The 25829-nt window shown below is 42.2% G+C and overlaps 1 protein-coding gene across 2 annotated transcripts in view; it reads right to left on the bottom strand.

Moving 5' to 3' along the window:
* The window catches only part of LOC147316562 (uncharacterized), a 40831-nt gene extending 15914 nt beyond the window's left edge, over positions 1–24917 (bottom strand). Inside the window, exons 1-3 of one of the 2 annotated variants that reach the window (XM_086260120.1) lie at positions 24492–24917; positions 17815–18252; positions 17522–17724 (exon numbers count right to left, since the gene is read on the bottom strand). In XM_086260120.1, coding sequence (XP_086116246.1) covers positions 17522–17724; positions 17815–18252; positions 24492–24567 — 717 coding nt within the window. In that variant the 5' untranslated portion in view covers positions 24568–24917. Of the gene's footprint in view, positions 1–17521; positions 18253–24491 lie in introns of both variants that reach the window. The other variant, XM_086260119.1, reaches the window with a different exon arrangement.
* Between the last annotated feature and the right edge of the window lie 912 nt (positions 24918–25829).

Genomic DNA, 25829 nt, shown 5'->3' with positions numbered 1-25829 from the left:
AACGCTAGGACCAGTTCTGTTTATATTACACATGCTTCCTTTTGGCAATATCTTTCAAATGTGTAGCACACATTTTCACATTGATCACAGCTGATCTCTAAACATTCAAAGCAGATGACACCCAGCTCTATCTGTCCATGAAGCCAGATAACACACACCAATGAGTTAAACTGCAGGAATGTCTTAAAGACATAAAGACCTGGATGGCCGCTAACTTTCTGCTTCTTAATTCAGATCAAACTGAGGTTATTGTACTCGGCCCTGAAAAGCTTAGAAATATGGTATCTAGCCAGATTCTTACTCTGGATGGCATTACCTTGGCCTCCAGTAACACTGTGAGGAACCTTGGAGTCATTTTTGACCAGGACATGTCCTTCAATGTGGACGCTGCACCGGTCCATCATGGTGAAGAGGCAGCTGAGTGTAAAAGCGTCCCTAACTATGGCCACGAGATGTGGGTAGTGACCGAAAGAACGAGATCACGAATACAAGCAAGCTTCCTCCGAAGGGTGGCTGGCCTCTCCCTCAGAGATAGGGTGAGAAGTTCGGCCATCCGGGAGGGGCTCAGAGTAGAGCAGCTGCTGCTCCACATCGAAAGGAGCCAGCTGAGGTGGTTCGGGCATCTGACAAGGATGCCCCCTGGGTGAGGTGTCCCACCGGGAGGAGGCCCCGGGGCAGACCCAGGACACGCTGGAGAGATTATATCTCTCGGCTGGCCTGGGAACGCCCCTGCGACCCGAACCCCGGATATAGCGGATGAAGATGGATGGATGAATGTCTTTCAACGCACATATTAAACAAATATGTAGAGAGAGCAGATTTCTCCTGTTTGGCTTCCCTTCATTGGCTTCCTGTTAAATCCAGAATTCAAAATCCTGCTCCTCACACGCAAGGTCTTAAATAATCAGGCCCCATCTTATCTTAATGACCTTGTAGTACCATATCACCCTATTAGAGCACTTCGCTCTCGCTCTGCAGGCCTACTTGTTGTTCCTAGAGTATTTAAAAGTAGAATGGGAGGGAGAGCCTTCAGTTTTCAGGCCCCTCTTCTGTGGAACCAGCTTCCAGTTTGGATTCAGGAGACAGACACTATCTCTACTTTCAAGATTAGGCTTCAAACTTTCCTTTTTGCTAAAGCATATAGTTAGGGCTGGACCAGGTGACCCTGAATCCTCCCTTAGTTATGCTGCAATAGGCGTAGGCTGCCGGGGATTCCCATGATGCACTGGGTGTTTCTTCTTCAGTGATGATTTTCTTTTTATGAATTTATTAAGAAAAATAACATCAAACATTTCCATGGAAATTGAAATCTGCTCTGGTCCTCATTTGTAAGATTTCCATTATCTGTGCTCCACCCAGAATACTTTCTCAACATGACACTACTAGAAAGGAATGAGACACCAGATGTGTATGCTGAGCACCGTGATAGAGAGGAAGGCGCTACAACATCACGTACTCTGCCTTTCCTGCCAACACTCCTGAGCACACAGACAGTGCTTTGGCCTCACCTCTCTGCAGTATATCTTTCAAAGCTCTAGGGGAGGAACTGCAGACTGAAGCGTGCTTTTTTGTGTTAGTTTTAGACTTACTCTTGTGATGAAGCCATGCACAGTTGTGTCCCTCTGAAGGTATTTCATTATTGTTACACTGCTGTAACAAACACTTCAGCCATTTCAGCTTTGGAATATTGTTCATATTTAAAGGCTCCACTACAGTTACCCAGTATCCACTACTCCTAATTACATTTCACACGAGTGCTGGTGAGGTATGCATTGGATATTAATACAACACATCAGATATGCAGTCAAAGATAAGAGCTACGATGTTACTGTTCAAAATATGACAGCAATGCACTCAGGAATGTCTCCAGCTCTGGAGTCCTGAGGCATCCGTGGGGTTCGTATTTAATAACACACAGAGGAACAGAGAGAATAGCCAACCAAGTCAACACAAAGCAAATATTTGTGAACTGACACGAGGTTTAAGGCAAGAAAAAGCCAACGTCCCTGTACTGTGAACTACAGAGTCCCCATTTAGAAGGGGAAGTATTTACATTATTAGCTGTGGTGACAAGTGAAGATGTAATACTGCCTGTCAGCTTGAAGTCGTGCTGGGCCCCACAATCCAGTGCCAAATGCCATTACCTCACAGGGGCCCCAGAAAGCCATCAAAGAGCCTTTATTTAGCTAAATATGTGAGTAATTTGAGATATTTGACACCGATTTGATATGTCCACACAGACCGCTGAGGGTCAATGACAGAGGAGCTTGTGGTCAGTGACAGTATCACTAGAAAAATCTCCAGTCCTCCAGCACAGATGAACAAGTGTTGCCTGACATGCAGTTTCATAAAGAAGCCTCGCTGCACTCGGTCTGTGAGCTCGTAGGCTCTCGTGTCTAAGTTTGACTGATGTGGCAGAAATAATAAAGCTGTGTCTCCAGAAAAGCCTTTGAAGGATGCAGCAGAACAGCTGCAGTTTACTCAGGAGAGACTCAGAGGTGCTTTGGCTGTAAACACAGGGATCCAAATGTGTACAAACATGAAATTGTTGTTACACAACCTCCAGAAAATTACTCAGTTTTTCTTTATTTTGTTGATCTGCTTGTATTTATTTCATATAATTATTCTGTTTATATACTGACAGTTAAAAAAATACTATGTAGTACTAGTTGACAAAGGCAGTCATCTCACAATGCTTTATTATTATAAGGTACACTTTACATAAACCAAAGAAATGATCCCAATAATGACACAATGAGCAATAGCAGCATTTCCTTTAACTGAAGAGACCACAGGTAGAGTCAGGCTCAGAGAGGCATCCAGCTTTCAAAGAGAAGACAGAAAGAGAGACACAAAGAACAAGTAAAAATAAATGACAAGATTGCACAGATAAAACCAGTAGTAGCATAGCTGCAAACGTTATTGCAAAGGAAGGTTTGGAGCTTAATCTTGACCCAAGAATCTGAATCAGCTGGACTGTGACAGCTGTTGTCTTTGTGCCAATATGTCACATCTGCCACAAGATGAGGACTGTTAATGAATTACAAAGAATTATTTCTCTTTTTAGGGACTATAGACTAATGTTTAACATCTTAGTTGTAGTATTTGTTGTTTATTTCTAAAACATCAGCAAGCATTCATTTGAAAAACTCTGTCAGATAACTCTGCTGGTAACGAAAGGCAGCCCAGGCTTGTGTCTGATGTTTCCAGGAATATCATAACGCCGATTATGACTCTGCAGCTTCCACAGCTGTCTGACGCTCTCCCTGTGAGTCAGCTGTGCCCTCTCATTATGAATGTGGACAAGTGTGATGGCTGCACTTACAGCCACACAGTGGTAATATCACCATGTTAGTGTAGAGGCTTATAAGTAATATTGCATTCACATTTCTTTCTTTAAATATAGGAATTTATTTACAGGACAATAAATAACTGGTTTTGGTTTAGAATTCATTCACATATCCACATAACGCTGCATTCTAAAATAAGTGCGCACATTTTAGTTTACACTGTTATGTATGATTAATCTTTTGTTTTCTGAGTTACCTTAGTTGCAGCTGTTCCAGTCCCTTGATTAAGGAGCCAAGAGGTGGAAAAGGGGCGGAGCGAGCTTTAAAGGAAGGCTACAAATTGGTTCACGCCATAACTCGGGACCATGGGGGGGAATTGGAGTTCATTATGTTTGGTTTAGTTAGGTTTTGTGTGTTTTACCCCTTTTCCTGTTTTTGTGGGCTGATCAGCCACTATTTAAGTTTCCCCTTTGTCTCGTTAAGTTAGGTCAGTTTGTTTGAGTTATCAGTTGTGTTGTCAACTTTGAGTAGAGTTTTGTTAGTTTGACCTCTTTTATGGGCCCAAGATTTTGATTCTTTTTGCATGAGTTAACCAATTATGTTTTTTGGGTTAAATAAAAAATCATTTTTTGGACTTTAACCTGTGCCTAAGTTTCCTTCACTGCTCGGTCCATCACAAGTGGTGTCAGGAGTGGGATCAGCAGTTGAAGGCACAGGATTTTTTTTTCTCTTTTTTTCCCCTCTTCACTCATCAAGCCATGCACAGAATGGGAAGGAGTTGCAGAGGAGCAAAAGGAGATTGTCAAAACCAGCCAGTTGGAGTTGTAGAGCAAGTAGAAGGAGGAGAGGAAAATGGAGCCTCTGGAGGGGTGGATAGTACTGAGAGCCAAGGTAAGGAGCCGACAATGTCAGAACTGATTTCCATGCTTCGTTCTCATATGGGTCAGCAGGAGGCCCAGGAAGCAAGAAGAAGGGAGGAGTTTACCCGCCAGGAACAGCACTTTAGAGCACTGCAACATCAGTTTCAGCTGTTGCAGGTAGAAGTGCAAGCTCGTACCTCCCCGGTCCCTGAGCCTCAAATGGAGGAACCTGAACAACCAGAGGTAGAGTCCTTTGAAGAGGAGGATCCTCCCTGTGCTGGCTCCAGTAATGAGCAAATACATCCTCAGTCAGGTCAGTCTCGCTTTTATGAACCCAGGCTGGAAAAATTGACAGAGGAGGATGATATTGAACATTTTTTAACAACATTTGAACGCATGGCTGTAGTTTGCCGGTGGCAAAAAATGGACTGGGTTTTTCATCTGATTCCTTTACTCACTGGCAAAGCAAGAGGTGCGTATGTTCATATGGATATGGATGACTCTCTAGACTATGACAAAGTGAAAGCAGCTATCCTTCAAAAATATGACATTAATCCTGAGACATATAGACTGAGATTCCGTTCACTGGAGGTAAAACCTGATGAGAATCCAAAAGAACTATATGCAAGATTGAAAGAGTTATATGAGAAGTGGGTGAAGCCAAAAGGAAAAACGATGCATGAGGTTAGTGAAATATTAATTTTAGAACAATACTTGAGAATGCTGTCTCCTGAGTTACAGATATGGATTAAAGAACGCAATCCAAACTCTGCAGCGGCGGCTGCAGAGCTGGCTGATGTGTTTGTGGCAGCACGGAGAAAAGGACAGCCATGGAGCCACACAGCATGGAAAATGAGAGATGGTTCAAAATCTGTCCCTCACTACCAGAAAGCAGGGGTGAGTAAGCCTCCAAAGAGCCAGTCTGTCAATATGCCGTCAAGACCTCCACCCAAGACTGTGATTTGTTATTTGTGTGGGATGGAGGGCCACACAAAACCTATGTGCCCAAAGAATGCTACAAAAATAACGCAGATGTGTTTTGTGCCCCGACAAAGTGTGGAGCCTAAAGTGGAGTTTGAGAATGGTTTCAAAATGACCTTAGTTGAGGTTGATGGGAAACCATTAAAGGCCCTTGTTGACTCAGGAAGTACTCAGACTCTTGTGCACCGAGGCTTTGTACCCGCAAATAAAGTTAATGTGGAGACAATCCCTGTTCGCTGCATTCATGGAGATGAGAGATCATATCCAACAGCAGATCTGTACATCAAGGTACAAGGACAAACGTATATTCTAAATATTGGTGTTGCAGAGAATCTGCCATTTCCAGTAGTGCTGGGTCGAGATCTGCCTGTGTTGTTTGACTTGCTGAATCCTAGTCATACATGCAATGTTGCAGTAACAAGAGCTCAAGCTAAGAAGAAAGAGGAGTCCCTACACCCACTCCGTGCCTTGCCCTTCTATGATGCGGACATAGAGACTGCACCCGGGAAGTCTCGTAAGTCACGTGGACAGAGAAGGCAAGAGAAGTTTCTACATACTGCTGTTCGAGAAGCTCCTAGCACAGAGCCGGAGTTACCTTTGGGTTTCAAAATCCCTGTTAATATTATTGAAATGCAACATGACGATCCATCTCTAACATCTTTGTTCCAGAAAGCTGCAGAGAGGAGCCAAGGGACTGAGCAAGAATTGAACAGCAAGGGAGAGTTTCTCCTGAAAGATGGCATTCTGTATCGTCAGCAGGGTTCAGCATTGCAGTTGGTGGTTCCTACAGCAGTCCAGAAGGTGGTGCTCTCCTTGGGACACTCATTCCATGGGCTGGCCACTTGGGAAAGCACAAAACCATGGCCCGCATTAGAAAATATTTTCATTGGCCTGGTGTGCGCTCGGATGTGACACTGTTCTGTAAAAGCTGCCCTCAGTGCCAGAAGTCTTCTCTTAAAATCCCCTCCAGAGCTCCTCTCCAGTCTCTACCAATTATCAGCACTCCATTTGAACGGCTAGGAATGGACATTGTTGGTCCTCTAGAAAGAAGCAAGGCAGGCAACCGTTACATGCTGGTTGTGACAGATTACGCTACAAAGTATCCAGAGGTCTTTCCTTTGAGATCAATAAAAGCCAAAGCAGTCGCCCTCTGTCTCATACAGTTCTTCTCAAGGGTTGGTTTTCCTCGTGAGATTCTTACTGACCGTGGCACTAACTTTATGTCCACTTTGTTGAAGCAGGTGTACCAGCTCCTTGGGATTAAGAGCCTGAGGACAACGCCATACCACCCTCAGACAGATGGCCTAACAGAGCGCTTCAATCAGACTCTGAAACAAATGTTACGAAAATTTGTCAATGAAACTGGTACAGACTGGGATCAGTGGCTGCCCTACCTCCTCTTTGCATATAGAGAAGTACCCCAGGCTTCTACAGGTTTTTCACCTTTCGAACTATTGTATGGCCATGAGGTACGAGGCCCCTTGTCTCTTCTAAGGGAGACTTGGGAGGGTGACCAAGAAAGATCACAGGCTGTCAATGTTGTCTCTTATGTTGTCCAGATGCGGGAACGGTTGGAGAAGATGACGGAGCTGGCCCAAGCCCACAAAGCGGAAGCACAGCAGCACCAGAAGGCCTGGTACGACCAGTCAGCTCGGCAAAGATCCTTCAGTCCTGGTGAGAAGGTGCTGGTGCTTCTTCCAAGTGATGACAGTAAGCTGTTAGCAAAGTGGCAAGGGCCATATGAGATCCAAAGGAAACTTGGACAAACAACCTATAAGGTCGCTATTCCAGATCAGCCCCGCTCCAGCAGAGTACTGCACATTAACCTGCTTAAGGAATGGGTGGCGAGACCAAAAGCAGATGTCTTTCTGATCCGGGAGGTTTCAGAGGAGGAAGTGGATGATCAGTATCTGCCAAAACCCACTCCTCAGGACCTGGATCTCAACCATCTTCCTGAGGAAAGACAGGCTCAGGTGAGAAACCTGTGTAAATTAGAGGTGTTCAGTGAAAATCCTGGTAGAACGGACATTGTGGAACATGACATTGTGTTGAAAGATGGAGCTTCTGTGAGGAGAATGAGTTACAGGATACCTGAGCGTCTACTGATCCCGTTGAAAGAGGAGATCGACCTGATGTTCTCACTAGGAATCATTGAAGCCTCGAAGAGCGAGTGGTGCCACCCGGTGGTCCTGGTGCCAAAGAAGGATGGCAGTATCCGTTTCTGCATAGACTTCAGGTACCTGAATGCAATATCACAATTTGATTCATATCCAACTCCCCGCATTGATGACATGGTTGAGCGCCTTGGGAAGGCCAGATACCTGACAACAATAGACCTCTGCAAGGGTTATTGGCAGGTACCACTGACTAAGCGCTCAAAAGAGCTGACTGCTTTCCGGACCCCGTGGGGCTTGTTCCAGTTTAAAGCCATGCCCTTTGGACTGCATGGTGCCCCGGCAACATTCCAGAGACTGATGGACCAGATACTGTCTGACATGTCTGATTTTGCTGCAGCCTACCTTGATGACATAGTGATTTTCAGTTCTACCTGGGAAGAACACCTGAAACACCTGGAGAAGGTATTGGGGCGTCTTCAGTCTGCAGGGTTGACTGTTAATCCAGGTAAGTGTGCCATTGCCAAGGCTGAAACTGAGTACCTTGGGTTTGTGATTGGAAATGGAGTAATAAAACCTCAAGTCAATAAGGTCACCGCCATAGAATCCTGTCCTTTGCCAGAGACCAGAAAACAGCTGAGATCATTTTTAGGTATGGCAGGATTCTATCATCGGTTTATCCCTCATTTCTCCACCAGGGCAGCTCTTCTGACGGATCTGACTGGTGCCCGAAGTCCCAATAAGATCACCTGGACAGAGGAGGCTAAGATGGCTTTTCAGGACCTACGACAATCTCTGAGTAAGAGCCCAGTGTTGCACAGCCCTGATTTTGAGAGAAATTTCATTCTTCAGACTGATGCCTCAGAGAGAGGATTGGGAGCTGTTCTGTTACAGGGACCGCCTGGAGAGCGTCATCCAGTGGCCTTCATCAGCCGAAAGCTGTTTCCGAGGGAAGTGCGATACTCAACCATCGAGAAGGAGGGACTTGCCATCAAATGGGCCCTGGACTCCTTTAGGTATTATCTTCTCGGACGGGAGTTCATATTGGAAACAGACCACAAGGCTCTTCAATGGATAGAGAGAATGAAGGACACAAATGGAAGGATCACGCGATGGTACCTTGCAATCCAGCCATTCCGGTTCACCATCAACCACATCCCCGGCAAGGATAACTGCACTGCAGACTGTCTCTCTCGCTGTCCCAGGGAGAGATCTGAAGAGGGGGAGTGTGTGATGGCTGCACTTACAGCCACACAGTGGTAATATCACCATGTTAGTGTAGAGGCTTATAAGTAATATTGCATTCACATTTCTTTCTTTAAATATAGGAATTTATTTACAGAACAATAAATAACTGGTTTTGGTTTAGAATTCATTCACATATCCACATAACGCTGCCTTCTAAAATAAGTGCGCACATTTTAGTTTACACTGTTATGTATGATTAATCTTTTGTTTTCTGAGTTACCGTAGTTGCAGCTGTTCCAGTCCCTTGATTAAGGAGCCAAGAGGTGGAAAAGGGGCGGAGCGAGCTTTAAAGGAAGGCTACAAATTGGTTCACGCCATAACTCAGGACCATGGGGGGAATTGGAGTTCATTATGTTTGGTTTAGTTAGGTTTTGTGTGTTTTACCCCTTTTCCTGTTTTTGTGGGCTGATCAGCCACTATTTAAGTTTCCCCTTTGTCTCGTTAAGTTAGGTCAGTTTGTTTGAGTTATCAGTTGTGTTGTCAACTTTGAGTAGAGTTTTGTTAGTTTGACCTCTTTTATGGGCCCAAGATTTTGATTCTTTTTGCATGAGTTAACCAATTATGTTTTTTGGGTTAAATAAAAAATCGTTTTTTGGACTTTAACCTGTGCCTAAGTTTCCTTCACTGCTCGGTCCATCACAACAAGATAATAACAGTTGGCTTAACATGAATGAGACATGATTCTGCAGATCCTTCTGAATGAGTACAGACGCTGTGTTTGTTAATACTCCTCCACAAAACAGAAAATACAAGTTGTTTTGGTTTGGTCAAAAGAAAACACCAGAAAAGTCACACATTTTTAAAACCTAGTGGGAGTGCTGTTGAGCAAGTATTGATCATGCATCCCAACACATACGCCAAGGTGTGAAAAAGGCATGGGTCACTATCAGCAGAGGTTTTGGGTGAAGCTGCTGTGAGACCTTGCCTTACCTGTTGAGATCACTTGATGAAAGATGTGAGAGAGTGAGGCGTCTGGGGAGAGATCTCAAAATCGCTCCTACATAAGGGATGTTGTTCCATTTGTCCGTCTGTTTCCTTCTAGTTGGCATCTGACCTTCTCTCTGTGCAGCTTTACTGATTTGATGAAGGCCCAGTTGGGATAACCACGTGTTGTAAGAGCTTTCTTTACATGTGTGTGTTCCTTTTCTTTCTCTAGAGGGAATGTTTTTCTGACTGGCGTTGCAGGTCCTGATGACTCCAAGTTTGTGTTCCAAAGGTCAGTGGGAGTCAAAGAGGAGGTGCTGGTTTGTGTGTGGGGGCTTCCGGCAAACTATTATCTTTTGCATCTTCCACTGAGTTGTTGTGAACAGTGAAGGCTTTTATTTCTTTGGTTTGCTTTTGAGCCAGGTGTCATGCACCCATCTGTACCAGTGGCTAGGTGTTGTCCCTTTGAAAGAGCCAGGAGCTTTACTTTCCACTTCGTCCATGTAGAGGTTTGCTGTACTGGGTGACACTGGGGAGCACGTGGCACATCAATGTTTTTGTCTGTAGAAACCCTCGGCGTATCTAAAATATGTGGGGGTAATGCAAATCTGATTGGTGGCACAGCTGGTTCTGTTTGCTAAGGAGCTGTCTTGCTGTAGTCATTTTCTGACCGTCTCCAGTGGGACAGAAGTGAAAAGCGAGACCACATCAAGGAAACAGAGTTTTTGGGGTGTACCCAAAGGATACAGTTCAAACTCTTGGCAACAAATATGCTCTTTGATGTTGATGTGAGCAGGGTTACGTAAGCGGTTATTAACAAGAGCAGCAAGTCTCCTTTGCTTTCCTCCTACTGCTAGCGCTGCAGTCTCCGGCAGCCTGAACAGCATAAAAGCCCTCAAAGGAAATGTAGCTGTCTGAAATATACTGGTGCAACAATTTCTCTGTGAAGCATATTAAACTAGACTTCTGATGCCTCCTTTGACTTTGGGCCAGTGCTGTCCTCCATTGTATTTGCCATTAGATAGAGGGGAAACTTACGACTCTGTTTCTCCAAAACTCTCTGCTGTTTCACTGCACTCTGTCTGTTTCCTCTTCTTCTGTCCATCTCTGCATGCTTGGTGTGTTTCAATCCAGGTATCAGCTACAATCACTGTGTTCAAACCAGCAGACCAGTCAGCTTCAGGGCAATCAGCTGATCTCTAACGCAAACAGTGTGACTGACATGAAGTTGTTGCTCCATGGCCCATTGTTCCGAAGAAAAAGACACTTGGCCAGTTTGTTGGCAAAAGTTAACGGGTAAGAGTAGGATAAAAAAATCCAAGAATATTAAACAAATACTAGGAATGACTGCAACAGGCTGCACGCAGGTTGATGCATGTGCACCAATGGCTTCAGTGAGTTATCACCAGTGTCCTCTTTTGGGTTTTGTCTACCACACATAACCACATAATATACACTTCTTATCTTCTCGTCCCCCACAATCAGGGTCAGTTGTGTCGGACGACGGACCTGATTCTGCTGGAGGACTTTTCCTCTCCAAAGGTTAATCCTTCTTTCTACCATTGGCAATGATTGATGGAGTTTTCTCTCTAATATTGTAGTATCTTTATCTTGCAATACAAAGTGGCTTGAGATGACTATTGTTATGAATTAGTGCTGTCAGCAATATTATCACCAGTTTGAACCAATTATATGTACATGCTAGGGCTGCCACGATTAGTCGACTAGTCACGATTACGTCGACTATCAAAATCGTCGACTACTAATTTAATAGTCGACGCGTTGTTTGAAGCTTTGTAAGATCCCAAAAGCAGGAATAAGTGGCAGGATTTAAGAGTGTAATAACGGACTGAAACAGAAGATGGCAGCACTGCATGTACAAGGATGCCAGCTGCCGTTAAACCCCGAAGAAGAAGAAGCTGTGTCCCAGAATTCATAGCGCAGCCCAGCGCAGTTTCCAACAATGGTGGCAGCTAGTTAGTTTTAATATTACTCTTATTATTCTTTCTGGGTCACAAAATAAATGTTTAACATATTTTCATGGAGAATGTAGCTGTGTAAACCTCAAATATCTGCTCAGTTTATCAGGACACCACATATTTTCAAAAGCGCTCCGACGTTTTCGGAGACGTCTGTTACCCACTAGCTCGATAGCTAGCCGGGGGCTAGGCTCACTAGAGCCGTGAGAACAGCGGACTCCCGGCAAATCGCGTCTTTCGCTACTCAGGTTAAATATATATGAGTCACTTAGATAACTTAAAAATGTTATTGTTTGGCTTTTTTAGTATTTTATTTGTTCCTGAGTAAATCGGTTTGTCTGAGATTAAAGTTATAGTTTTTACACAGCTGAATAAACATCAAGCAGACAGCTGATTATCAGAAGTGTGAGATGCTTGAGAATTTACTCCAGTGTCCTGTTATAGTTTAGATGGCAAGGAGTTTATTAAACTTCACCGAAACAATCTGCAAATTTCATTACAATTTTATAAACTATCATCTTGTCTTTATTTTTAGTTAGCACCTTAAACACTTACAGCTGTAAGCTAATGATAGTTATATAAGAGCAGATGCTGCTGGTGCAATAAGCTGTACGTTTTACGTCCAATGGATTTGATTAGTCGACTAATCGCAAAAATAATCGGTGACTAGTCGACTATCAAAATAATCGTTTGTGGCAGCCCTAGTACATGCCTACATGAAGGTACAGGCCAATGAACTGTAGCGTCATGAAAAGGCAGCAACCATGAGGATATATATATATATATATATATATATATATATATATATATATATATATATATATATATATATATATATATATATATATATATATATCATTCATATTATGTTATGTAACACCAAATGTTCATATAAATGCTCATTTTATTTGTGACATTAATAGTAATATCCCACTCACACAAAAATATAAATTATGATACTGATATCAAAGGTTAATGCAGTATGAACATGTAAAACTTCTTTATAGAGTCTTTTGAGTCGTTTTTAATCTGTGTAAAATGGTAACAGTCAGCACAATATGCAAGCGAATGTAACAAGTGCAGCTTTTGTACAAACTAGACCTTGCACACATCCAGCACGTGTCATCACTGCTGGCTGTAGGGAATTCTGTTTGTAACAGCCATTTAACTAAAAACAGAACAGGAGATCATAGCGGCAATAAAACCGTTACAGTCTCGCCGATCACCAGGCCCTGATGGCTTACCGAACAAGTTTTATGCCGCCTTTGCTGGAAAACTAGCCCCCGTGTTAGCTACATTATATACTGACTCTCTTGCCAAAGGTGTTTTGCCTGATAGCCTAAATCAAGCTTGTATAACATTACTTCCCAAAAAAGACAAAAACCCTTTGGAATGTGGATCCTACAGGCCGATTTCACTCCTCAATTCAGACTACAAAATACTAGCGAAGGTTTTGGCCAACCAATTGGAAAATTTTTACCCAACATAATCTCTTCAGATCAGATTGGTTTTATTAAAAACTCCTTTTTTAGTATTCGTAGACTACTCAATATAATGTACACCCCCAGTCAAGCTGAAAGCCTTCTCTCCATGGATGCGGAGAAGGCTTTCCATAGAGTAGAATGGGAATATCTATTTGAGACCTTACAAAGATTTGGGTTTGGAAGTTCCTTTTTGTCCTGGGTGAAATTACTCTGTGCCTGTCCTTCAGCTATGGTACTCACTAATAACCATTATTCTAAACCGTTCCGCTTGCATCGTGGAACCCGTCAGGGCTGCCCCCCTCAGCCCGATCCTTTTCGTATTAGCTATTGAGCCGTTGGCAATAGCTATAAGAAGTAATGGTGCCATTCAAGGCATTTCGCGATATGGAACTGAGCATAAATCTCTCTATGCTGATGATCTCCTGCTGTTTGTGTCAGGCTGAGGTAACAATTCCCTCCATTCTTGAACTTTTTGATACATTTGGGCTTGTGTCAGGCTATAAATTGAATCTACACAAGAGTGAATTACTGCCTCTAAATATGCCTCTTTCCACATTAGCAAACATTACTGTTCCCTTCAAGATTGCAACGCACAGTTTTGTCTATCTAGACATAACTGTGACGAAAAACCTCAGTGATCTCTTTAAAGAAATTTTTACTAAGTTACACCTCAGTATGCAACAAGACTTGTCAAAATGGTCGCCGCTTCCTCTCTCGTCAGTTGGGAGAGTGAATGTAGTTAAAATGTCTGTATTACCCAGATATCTTTATCTGTTTCAAAGCCTCCCTATATACATTCCGAATGCTTATTTTAAGAAATTGGACTCTGTAATTACATCATACCTTTGGAACAACAAGAAACCACGTTTGCATAAAACACATCTGCAAAAGTCAAAGCAAGACGGAGGCCTGGCTCTACCGAATTTCCGTTATTATTACTGGGTCTAGTTTACGCTGTCTGACCTGCTGGCTGCACTAACAGAACGATTGCAGCGGACCCGTATGGCTAGATATGGAGAAGCTCTCTTCTGGTTTTTTCTTGCTATCGTCTGTCGTAGGTGCATCTATCCCGTTACCCAAAAGCCTGTCAATTGAGAATCCTGTAGTTAATAATACTATCCAGATTTGCTTTCAGTTTAGTTTACATTTTGATCTTCTGAAGATGTGCTTAGGCAGCCCAGTAGCTTCCAACTATGTTTTTTCCCCTTCAATGTCTGATGCCACATTTCAGGGCTGGCAGAGGCGAGGGCTGAGATCTTTAAAAGAACTATTCATTGATGGCACGTTTGCCTCATTTGAACAGCTGACTAATAAATACAACTTACCCCCCTCTAATTTCTTTAGGTACCTACAAATACGACACTTTCTTTCAGGCTCTATCCCAGGGTTCCCAAATAAACCCCCTAATGATGTAATGGATGACATTATGTGTTTTAACCCGGCTAAGAAAAAGGCCATATCATCAATACTTGTTCTGATTTTGCGCCTGGGTTCTTGTTCTATGTCTGCAATCAAGCGATCCTGGGAAGAGGATCTTGGAATCTGTGTTGCTGAAGCCGACTGGGGCAATGTTTTAAGTAATATTCACTCGTCCTCCATGTGTGCAAGACATTGGCTTCTGCAGTTTAAAATAGTGCACATGGTTCATCTTAGCAAATCAAAACTGGCAAAGATGTATCCCCAGATTGACCCAACGTGCGAAAGATGTAAATTGGCAGAGGCGACCTTGATCCATGTGTTTTGGTCCTGTCCCAAAATACAAAAGTTCTGGACAGATGTCTGTGGGGCTTTGTCATGCATATTTGGAATGAGAGTGTCACTCAATCCACTTTTATTTTTATTTGGGGTCAACTCCGATGGTCTGGCACTACCAGCAGGTGGTCAAAGAATTATTGTCTTCTCTACACTATTGGCAAGACGTCTAATACTTTTGAAGTGGAAGGACGCAGCCCCGCCCACAGTTTCTCATTGGGTTAAGGATGTATTATTTCATCTTAAATGAGAGAAAATTAGGTTCGTTTAGAGAGGCTCTGTAAATAAATTTAACAAAGTCTGGAAACCCTTTTTGATATTTTTTGACCAACCTGTGTTTTGACCAACACAGGTTCAGGAATGACCTTTATTTATTTATTTATTTATTTATTTATCTATTTTTAATTATATTTGTTTGCTTATTTTTTCTTTCTTCTTATTCTGTATACCTTGGCTGGTGTTATTTTGCATTGTATGTTTTTCCTTTTAAACTTTTGATTACTTGACAGCGAACAGGGGTGTTGTTTGTTAGGGTGGGTTTTATTTTTATTTTTTCCCCTCTTTTACTTTTATTTGATGCTTTGTATTTTTGTATTTCATTGTGGAAAATAATAAATATATTAAACACTAAAAGCATAACAGAACTAAACTGAAACATAGTCTTTAGCAGAATGCTTGATTGGATACTGTATGAACTGATGCTCTAACTGTAGCTGTTCAGTGACTCGGGTTCAATAAGACATTACACTGTAAAATCTTTGGGCAGTACTGTATGTGTTATGCCTGAAGATTAGTGATGTGCCATACCACTGATCTCCTTTCTGATCCGATACCGAGTAAAATTCAGGATGGTATCGATGACACTGATCCGATACCGATACTTTGTGCAAAAACTTAATGTGTTATTGTATTTCAGATTATAGCTTCGTAATGATTGCAGGACATCAGACTGCTTGTTCTTATTGTTTAATTATGAAGAATTATCATATAGAAATAAAGAACCTGAAGCTGTGTGTCGATGCTATTTGAACACACATATGTTGTCATTTAACATGTAGATACTTACCTGGACGCTTCAACAAAAACCTTCAACATTCACACTTTCCCTCGTTCACAGCAGTGCTGTGCAGTGTTGGTCAAGTTACTTGAAAAAAGTAATCAGTAACTAATTACTGATTACTTCCCCAAAAAAGTAAACCCGTTACTTTACTGATTACTTATTTTCAAAAGTAATTAATTACTTAGTTACTTAGTTACTTTTTAAAAACACGATTTACAACCTGAACAGGTGATAAAGTGATAGATCTCTCAGCCCAATTCTACTTTTTCTGCATAATCCATCATACAAAATGTAATCAAATGAAAAAGTCTCTTTTTAAAACTTGTTTTATTAGTTTTAATCTTTTAACTTTATGCATCAAGCAAAGATTTAATTATATGCAACATTCTCTGACTTGAATAAATTAGTTTAACATTTAAACCTATTTTCTGCACATTCCAGCACATAAAATAAAATATTTTTTGTGTTTACACTCAGTCTTTCAAATAGATGCAAGTAAAACACAGCAGAAAATAAATAAAGTCACAGACTCAGCGGTCCTGTTGCTCTATTTTCACCTGTAAAGCAGGAGTGGGGCAGGCGGAGGTTTACCCTGGTGCAGGTGTGCTGCGGTCAGTGGAAGAATCCGCGAGTTTCTCTGTGAGTTTCCCATTACGTCGTAGCTACTCGGTGCTTGTTGGAAGTTTAGGGGTTTTTTCACTGTAAAAAGAAGTTTTCTTCCCACGCACAGCGGACACTAATGTTTTTGTCACTTTTTATGGGATCAAACTCAAAGTAAGGTCAGTACTTCCACGCTTTAAACGCTGCACGCTCATACTCTCTCCCGCACTCGATATATGATCCATTGTTGATCTGCACACAGCTGTTGTCACCAACGGCGCACTCGCTTACGTCACTGTCATGAGACGTTCTCGCAGAAAAATCACGGTTTTAGTAACGCAGTAACGCAGCGTTCCTACGGGAAAGTAACGGTAATCTAATTACCGTTTTTGCAATAGTAATCCCTTACTTTACTTGTTACTTGAAAAAAGCAATCGGATTACAGTAATGCGTTACAAGTAAGTACAAGTACTGCCCATCTCTGGTGCTGTGCCACACTACACATTTTGGTATCGATCCAGTACCAAGTAAATACAGGGCCAGTACTGTCGATGTGACTCAGGCAGCTAAATGGGGGAGAGTAGTGTGCCACGATTAATGAGACGAATTCTCAACTAGCAAATTGTGAAACATTTTAAACAGAAACTGGGTTTTTGGAGACCTGGAATGTTTTTGTGTCTTTCAGCACACAAAAAGCTTTGGACATTTTTCATAGTGCATGTTGGAGGTTTATTTTTCCCAAAGACATAATTAACACAGTTCAGCGGGCTACACACTGAAGGATAAAAGCAATGTATCGATCCGATACCAATACTAGTGTTGGTATCGATACTATCGATATTTGGATCGATCCACCTACCTCTACTGGAGATTTGATTTAGGAAATTCTGACATGCCAGCTCATCTGGCATCTCACTATCCAGCTGCCAGGACTGGATAGCCCTGGCAGCTGGATAGCCACACCTTTGGAGTGGGAGTCGCAAGTTCAATTCCCATCCAGTAAGGGTCCTGGCTAGACCCCCCATGCTAACAAAAAAACCAAGCCCTGGAATGGCACGGTTGCGTCTGCAGCTCGGACACAAGCATTTCACTACTCTGCATGATTGTGTATGTCACATATAAAGGTTGCTTTCATCGAGAAACATCGGGGCTACATTAGTCTGCTCAGTTTGCACCCTTGTAAAGTGTGAGGACGGATCAGCTGATGATCAGTGCTGCTTTTTTCTTACCTTACTTAATCTGCAGCATTCATCCATGTACTCATCCAGGCTGTCACTGGTGATACTCCTTTTAATAGGCTCGGGTTCAAAGACTTTGCTTGTCATGTCGTCACAGCTTTGTATTAAGGATTGCTCTCCAAGCCTCGTATCCTCTGAGCCGGTCCTTCCTGTCACAGCCCTGGACTCTTCAGCATCCTCACTTTGTTCAGGACCTGAAACCATGCAGTGGTTCACATCCTCACCTATGTGCAACTCTACTGTTATAGCCGAAGAAATAAGTGTATTTGAATGAATTAACAAACCATCCTGTGTATCCACTGTTGTATTTAAACTGTTATCCGCTGAGTCATTTGCCTGGTTTTTCTCAGTGCTCTTTGTATCTGCAACAAGTCTGTCAGAGAGGACGGTGGGCTCAGAGTTTAAGTTGGAGGAGTCACAGGAAGACTCTCGACTGTGCACCACAAAGCTCTGCTCAGATCCTGTTGGGGTGGATGGTGAATGAGCTCCGCTGGGAAGCTCCACTCCAGAGTCCTCTGATTCACACTTGAACAAGTTTGAGAGATGAGTATCTGACAAAATGGCAGATGGATATTTGGAGCCAGGCTTGATCTGAGGCTGCCCAGGCTTTTCATCAAGCTGAGAATTCAGCTCGGGGTGTGAGTTGTCCTGGTCAATAAAAAGCTTCATTTTTGTCAGGACAACCTCACTGTCCAGTAATGTGTTTTTACTGCCTCCTTTACCTGTTAAATAGAAAAAGAAATATGTGTCAGTTGTCATTTTTCATATTTTAGGAAGTCCTGTGATGACTGTCCTAACCATTCTCTGAGCTGTTTGAAACGGTTTGAATCCAGCGAACGCGTCTTTGAGTAAAAAGTTATTCGGTTGAAGAATGTTTGTCATCATGGTTAAAAATTTTGGGAACAGTTTCCTGGTTGAACTCCAGGGCCAAGAATCGTACTTCCTTAGACAAAGCTCTTTCTTAGCCAGACACAGTCGTAGCTTTCTTCTTGTCATATACACGGTAACATGCACGCTACCTTGTCTATCATTATGTTTAAATGTTGTAAAGGAGATACTGTGGAGGAAACTACCACAAATGAGACCTTGTTAACTTTGGGAGGGGTGATATGTGTACATCTGTCACATTGTGTCTTGTACAGCAGTGCAAGTACTTGTCACCACCTGTATGATGAGGATGATATGAGGATCTTGCTGTAGATCTACAGCTGGTCACAGGGAGTACTGAGCACTTAATGTAACGTCAACATGTTGACGGCATTGGGGCCTTTTGGTCGAATATATTTCCAGAAAACAAAGGTGGATATCTTGTCAAAGCAAATGCAAAATTAAAACCTGTTTGCTTTTATCCTCTCTGAGTGGAGGAGGCAGTTCTTGCATGGGAATTTTGACGAAACTATAAACGTAAAACAATATGAATGAAAGTAGAAGTCTTTCTTGTCTAAGCACAGAAGAAAACATGTAAAAGCAGTGTGTGTTTGTGAGAAACAGCTTCCCTCTGAAAGAAGGGACATTGTAACTGTAAACGGTGGCGGCCTGAACTGAAAGATGAATGAGACACAAGTAATTTAATAAAAACAGGATGTCAGAGGAGCAGCCACAAAACTGCTGTCGGTTATATTGGATCTAAACTATTCAAGGGCAGCTCCTTTATTACCCGCACAGCTGTCCAGTGTAAACACTAGAATACCACAATGCAGAGCGAGCTCAGGTCTGTCAGCAACTAATAAAAGATCATTACAAACTTTTAAAAGCACAGTTTCAGTTCTATGTAACATTTGGAAACCAGGCTGAAATGAGAATACATTCAAGACTTTCTGCTTTTCTACAAATCCTTCTGAGAGCCTGAGTCCAGGGATACGTTTTAGGTTTAACACAGTTGGTTTTACAAGAAGCAAAACTCAAGAGCATTTGAGCAAAGTGAGCAGATGATGAGCTCACGGCTTAAGGGAGCGATTGTCCAAGGGAGGGGCCCAATATTCTGATAAACAGCAGAGGAATGTCCAGCAGGGATGATGCAGGGGTCACGCACACATAAAAGAAGTTTAACTGGTGGACATGGCGCAGAAATTTGAATTATAACAGACATGTGATCAGAAAAGTTTAAACTGCAAATTAGAATATCACATAATTACAGAGCACGAGATGAACCTGAACGCTCACGGGAGGGAGCGCCGACTGAACACGACTAAAAGAGTCAGTGAGGTTCAGGACGTCTTTCACCAGAGGTTTCAAAGTTGACATAAATATCAGCAGTGAGCATCTAAAACGGTTGAAATGGTGAATTTGCAGTACTGTGGTTAAGTTTAATGACTCCCTATGATTCTTTATGGTGGGCAGCCAATGACAGGTTACATCAATTATTCTTATTTATCTTGTGAATTTATTTAATTTGATGGTTTTTTATACTGGCGTTACAAATCAGCCTCACAGTGTTTGTAACATCTGCTTATGTCTTGCTGAATTCAGCCCTAAATCCACAAGAAGCAGTGAGCAGCACGTGTCAGCTGATCACAGCCTGCAGCTCACAAAACGAGTGATTATGTGACTTGTAATTCTTTTCCACACAGTGCACTGCTACACCTGATCTTAGGGTTCATGCCAAATCCTATTTTAACACATCCTGGCTACTGTTGTTGGTTTTAAATACACAGCATACAGAGCTGAGCTCATACTGCTGTTAGAACTAAATTATATGTAGCCTGAAAGACAGCACTATACTTGCTTTTAAAGATTGTTACTTTGAGCACATGATAACTATTCGAGGAAATACAGATGAGATTATCAGTACTCTTACAAAATGAGCAGAACATTACATTTAGAAAGCTACACCAGGTATCAGCGTTCTTCATCAACACAAGGTTATAATAACCATATCTGAAATAATGTGAACATTTTACTGTATTCTAATAGCATCTCACAAAGTGCTGAAGGTAGGCTGAGCAGCAGTTATTATATGATGCTACTCTTCTGTCTCTTTGCCCTCACTCTCTGACCACTCACAAGTTTCCCTTCAGTTGAATTAAAGGTTTTGTTCATTTATTGCATTAACCCAGAGTTAGCCAGCACCCATGCTTCTCCTTGGAGAAGAGGAGGCAGGTCCACACGTGTCCATTAGGCGAGGCTGCTTTGTTATCAGTTGCAACTCCTTTGCAGAGTTTACTTGTCAAAGCCAAATAGCAGCTGATGTGTTTTCAGTGACAGAAGAGCCCACGAATTTATTTCCATAAAGAAATAACAGAAAAGACAAAACCATCAGAGCGATTAAACTATGTACAGCAGCTCGTCTCAATAATCCTGCACCCATGTTCATGTTCATGCCTGCACACAAAAATGGGCGAGTGCAATTACACACTAAAGCCACGTCGGCCATGTGAACAGACTTCTGGCCATTGTGATCCAATCGCCGTCCATCCCTAAAGCGCTCTCTGTGCAGTAACTGTCAGCTGGACAGGTGTCGCCGTGATCCAGCTGTCCTCATCCTGGCCAAACAACACAAACAGGTATTTTATCCTGTAATTTACAGCAGTCTCTGTCCTAGTGTCTGTGCTTTCTAAACCCAGCAACATATTATTACAGACAGTCCACCAACGCTGCCCCCACCCAAATTCATTCTAAAGCTCGTCTCTGTACGAAGACGTCCTTCAGCTGTTTCCATCATATTTATTCACGTTCCACTGAGTTTTCAATCAAGCGAGTACTTAAAAAGTCTGAGTTGAGGACTAATGCTGTTAAAGTAGAGTAAGCAGAGTGCCCTGTTGCCTTGTCCTGATGCCTAAGCGTTCACACCTTAATAACAAAGCTCTGAGCCGCCTGGAAGGCAGAGGGAAACATCCTGTCTCCGCACGCGCACTGTGTGATGATAAAATGTATGTCGCTGGATTCAAGTGCACCCAAGTGGTATCAAGACCTCAGTTAATGTTGCATTGTGAGTATGGTTTAATGATTATTATTAACAGTTGGGTGATGGTGCTCTTATGGACTTTGTAACAGCCGTTATGGTGTGGTGTCCCTTTAAGACACCCAAGTCGAGGGTTGATGGTGTTATCAGTGTGTGCCACTGCTCTCTCGCTTTCTCTCCCTGTGATTATGAGGACACGTGCCTTCACGCTCATGCTTAACAAGGGACGGACTTATGTTTTCTTTTCGAGACCCTTTTTTTTGTTTTGTTTGCAGCGCTTGGGTTGTATGAACGCTGGGCATTTTGTTGTTGAGCCGCAGCCGTTCAGCCGGGCTTTTATACGGTTGCTGAAGAATTAGCAACCGTATTAAATATTAAAGAACCACCGTGGATTACTGATACCAGTGTGGGTGTGTATCCTTCCGCCTAGCCTGCTAGGTGTTTTGCCGCCTCTTCTCAACCACACAACACAACCCAACGTTACAACTTACATGTTTGCAAAATGAATTTCCTCAAAAAAATAACAAAAACTTTGGCATCTCAGAATCATTTGTTTTATTACGATAACAAATAAAGTTGTGTTTAATCTGCAGCTTTTCCAAACTGTAATAATAATAATACAAATGCTTAATGTGAGCAGTTGTCTGGAAATCATTTTAAGTAGCTCTGGTGACATCAGATGTTTTTTGTCTGCTGGACATTTTTCAACCAATAATAATGCTGATATGATAATAACCTCAGTTGTTTCTTTCATTTGTGATGCCAGTAACCAGGTGAGGAAGCTAAACTGTGATATTTATTGGGTAAAGGCTATGTTACTTAAAGTTTCCAGTAAAAATGATTTTTAAAATAAAGATAATATTTATTTCTAAATAAAAAAAACATGACAAAAGTATACTGTATGTGTGCAACATGCTGAATAAGCAAAAGTATCATAAATGGAAGAAATACAAACTGTGAATGTGGCTCCAAAGACGATCATCATACACCCTTAAGTGAAGCACTTTTTCTTCCCATGAAATCACCTTCAAACTGCACACACTCTTATAAAAGGTGGTTTTCCAGAGCCCTTTACTTTTCTTATAGATGTGGACTAAACCTTCTGGTTTGTGCCCTCTGGCTGTCTCTTAATGCAGAGAACGACATTTACAACACAGAACACATATGGAAAGCCTTTGGGCTTAGGTGTTGGTTTAGTTGGCCTCTGACAACACGAGGTCATAAACAGGCTGCGACAGGCCTGCTATTTTTACAGCCCTGCTGTGGTGTGTGTTTGTCAGGGTCACTGTGGGTGGTTAAACTGACCACTTATCATCTGGAGCTGCAGAAGAAGAGGCTTAGGTGGAGCAGCCAAGCATTTTTTGTTGTTTTAGGAAGGCTGGTCTTCTGTATGGAAGCCCGTTTCCGCCACTAAATAAAAACAAAAAAGCTAGTATGCATAACTCGAAATTTTGAGTTACTTTTCTCAAAATGTCGAGTTAGCTCTGCCAATCAAAAATATACGTGAATGAAGTCGCTTTCTTGTTACCCGGAAGCATATGGCGCAGAGGAGCGCGCACTCAAAAACGGATCCCAACAAATTGGCGCTTTGGCGAGTACGTTTGCTGATAGTAACACCGTGTGATTCAGCTAATAACAGGGATTTCATCATTTGTGAAGCCAGGCTGAAAACACTCAGCAATCTGTGCGACTGGATGTAATACAGCTTAGCTGTAGCATTTGTAGCTGACGCTTCAGCTTCTGGGTAACGAGGAAATGACGTCATTCACGTAGATTACTGATTGGCAGCGCTAACTTGAAATTTCGAGTGGCTTTTCTCAAAATTTTGAGTTAATAAATCAAAATTTCGAGTTAATATGTCGAAATTTTGAGAAAATAACTCGAAATTTTGAGTTATGGATCCTTTTTTTGTTTTTAGTGGTGGAAACGGGCTTCCATACTTCTGGGCTTAGAGCCAAGGTGGTGGAATATTATCAGTGTGTTTTTGTCTACGAGACATCCATCAGGTCTAATTTGATGCTTCCTGTTAGGGACGTGGAGAAGTCATCAAATTCTAGTCTGGATCAATTTGATGAAAACTAGTGATTGTCTTTAGTCATTAAATCTTGGTGAAACTGTTTATTCTGAATAAATTATGACAAATAAGCAGTTTTTTCCTGGATTTGTTCAACCGACTAAAGTATCACAAACAAAAACAAGGAAACTGACATTGCCTTTATATTTTATGTACACAGAACAGATGACAAAGTAAGTCAAGCATCGAGCCCTTCAGTCCTTCCCAGCTCATCGGTCATTACTGGCCTGGGACCGAAAACAGCATCCCCAGTCATAGCCCTTTCTTATTTTCTAAAGCAATGTTGTTTTCAATAGAACATTTCTAAATGTGTTGTCTTATTATTGCAGTTAGACTTGAGTACTAAAAAGAATATTTGCATAACAAAGTTTCACAACAGGAATTCCACTGCAGTTTATCTGCAGTCAAACATAAAATAAATCCGATGAGCCCTGCCGTGAGGGCAGGAAATCAAGCTAGTAGCATATGTTTGCACCTGCCTCCTACACTGAGCTTACATTGAAACAGAAGGCACAGCTGGGGCCCCTGTTATGTTTTCCACTGCTTCCTGACCACGGTGCCATCCATCCGTGCTACTCGGTCTTCTTTATCAAAGTCAGTGGGGCCCCATCTTATCAAAAACCATTAAGATAAGACAAGAATGTGCAGGAGCACGGTAACTCGAGTCAGAACTGCTTCTATTAGTCTCTCCCATTCTTGGTGCTGTCTTTGTGTTGATGAAATTAGTGGCTGTCCTTTAACTGGTGATTAAATGGTTACAAACTGAAAGCTTGCTAGTAGTTGCACAAGTACCACAAACAAAAGCATGGAAACTGACATCAGCTTTTAATTTTATAGAACAATAACTCTCACATGCTGCTCAAGATTCAAAACACTGAAGAACAAGAACAGCTGAGAAACAAAAGTCACGGACATCACTGTGCAAACGACGACGGAGCCATTTCCAAGGCTTCAGGACTTTATGAGAGGAAAAAAGGAGACTTTACCTTTCCTCCAAGGGGCCATGATGGAAAATGACTTCTGCCAGCTGATGACAAGTGCAGCCTTTTTTTTCACACTCATCTCGTCGTAGCAAAATTTGAATTCCAGAAAACTTAAATGTGAGTTTCAGAGAGGAAAGATGAAAGAAAAGGTCCTTAGAGATTCTTCGTGATGTATTCTGCCTTGAAGATCAGCTGTGGGAAAGGTGTCTGTTGTTGGAGGAGCTTGCATAGAGGCTGCCCTCGATAGCGGAGTCATGATTCCTGTGTCCCTTTGCTGTGGTGCTTGAGTAAAAGCAGCTCCCAGGCTGAGGAGGGGCTGGGCTCAGGCAGCAGTGTTCACAGTCAGGAGGAGGAGTGGTAGGAAGCCAGAGGGGGAATGGCCACGAGACATCGACTACAAAGCAATGTTCGATGAGTGAAGTGCTGCCAGTATGTACACAGCTTAGTAACAAAAACAAATATGAGAAATGAGAAGTGTTTATCTGGTAGTGCAGTCGTACTCTCATTACGTTCTTTTCTCAGTAGGCAATGGATGAAAGTTAATTACTTCAATTTTGCAATGTAAAAATTGTAACTTGTTTCCTTTAAAGGAGTCCAACAATAAAACACGTTAGTTTAGACTGTGGAGGCTGTTTCTCCCAATCACAGCCTAGATCACACGATCCCCCCAGGAGGACGATATAGTCCCCACAAGGGAGTCCAGGATTATATATTAACTTATATAAGCCCTTTTAATACGCTTAAAGAACCAATTAAATCATCATTCTATGTGCATTTTTTCAATTCAATTTTATTTATATTGCGCCAAATCACAACAACAGTGGCCTCAAGGCGCTTGCATCCATTCACTTTCCTATTTCTGTGCCCTCGAGCGTCCCACACAGCAACTATAAAACAGCTCTGCTGATTGATGTTAACATCCATGTAGATGCTGACGATGACAGACTCAACCTTAATTAGTTAGACTCAGTTTGCTTTTTTCAAAATGTAGTCCAAAACAGTTCTTGAATAATTAATTATGCAGATGCTGCCTGTGGCTGCAGACAGTACTCAGAGGCACTTTTCATTATCTGTAGGGATTTTAATCACGTCTCACTGGACTCCACTTTGCCTGCTTCCACCAGTTTGTGAACTGTCCACTAGGAATAACAGGACAACTGATCTACTGCATGCTAATGTAAGGGATGCATACGGAGTCACACCTCTACCCCCACTCTGAAAGGCAGACCATAACGTTGTTTAGCTACAGTACACCCCTCTGCTTCACCACACTGTGTCGGGAAATGCAGACAGACTGCTTTGAATCCGCTGACAGAGGAGACCTCATCCACACAGATATTC

Source organism: Aulonocara sp. 'chitande type north' Nkhata Bay, linkage group LG13 (assembly GCF_057382095.1).
Source record: "Aulonocara sp. 'chitande type north' Nkhata Bay isolate Kocher_YH1m ecotype deep benthic linkage group LG13, A_spYH_male_GT1.1, whole genome shotgun sequence".
In the NCBI taxonomy this organism is placed as follows: Eukaryota; Metazoa; Chordata; class Actinopteri; order Cichliformes; family Cichlidae; genus Aulonocara; species Aulonocara sp. 'chitande type north' Nkhata Bay.
This window is presented reverse-complemented; position numbering and strand designations above follow the sequence as displayed.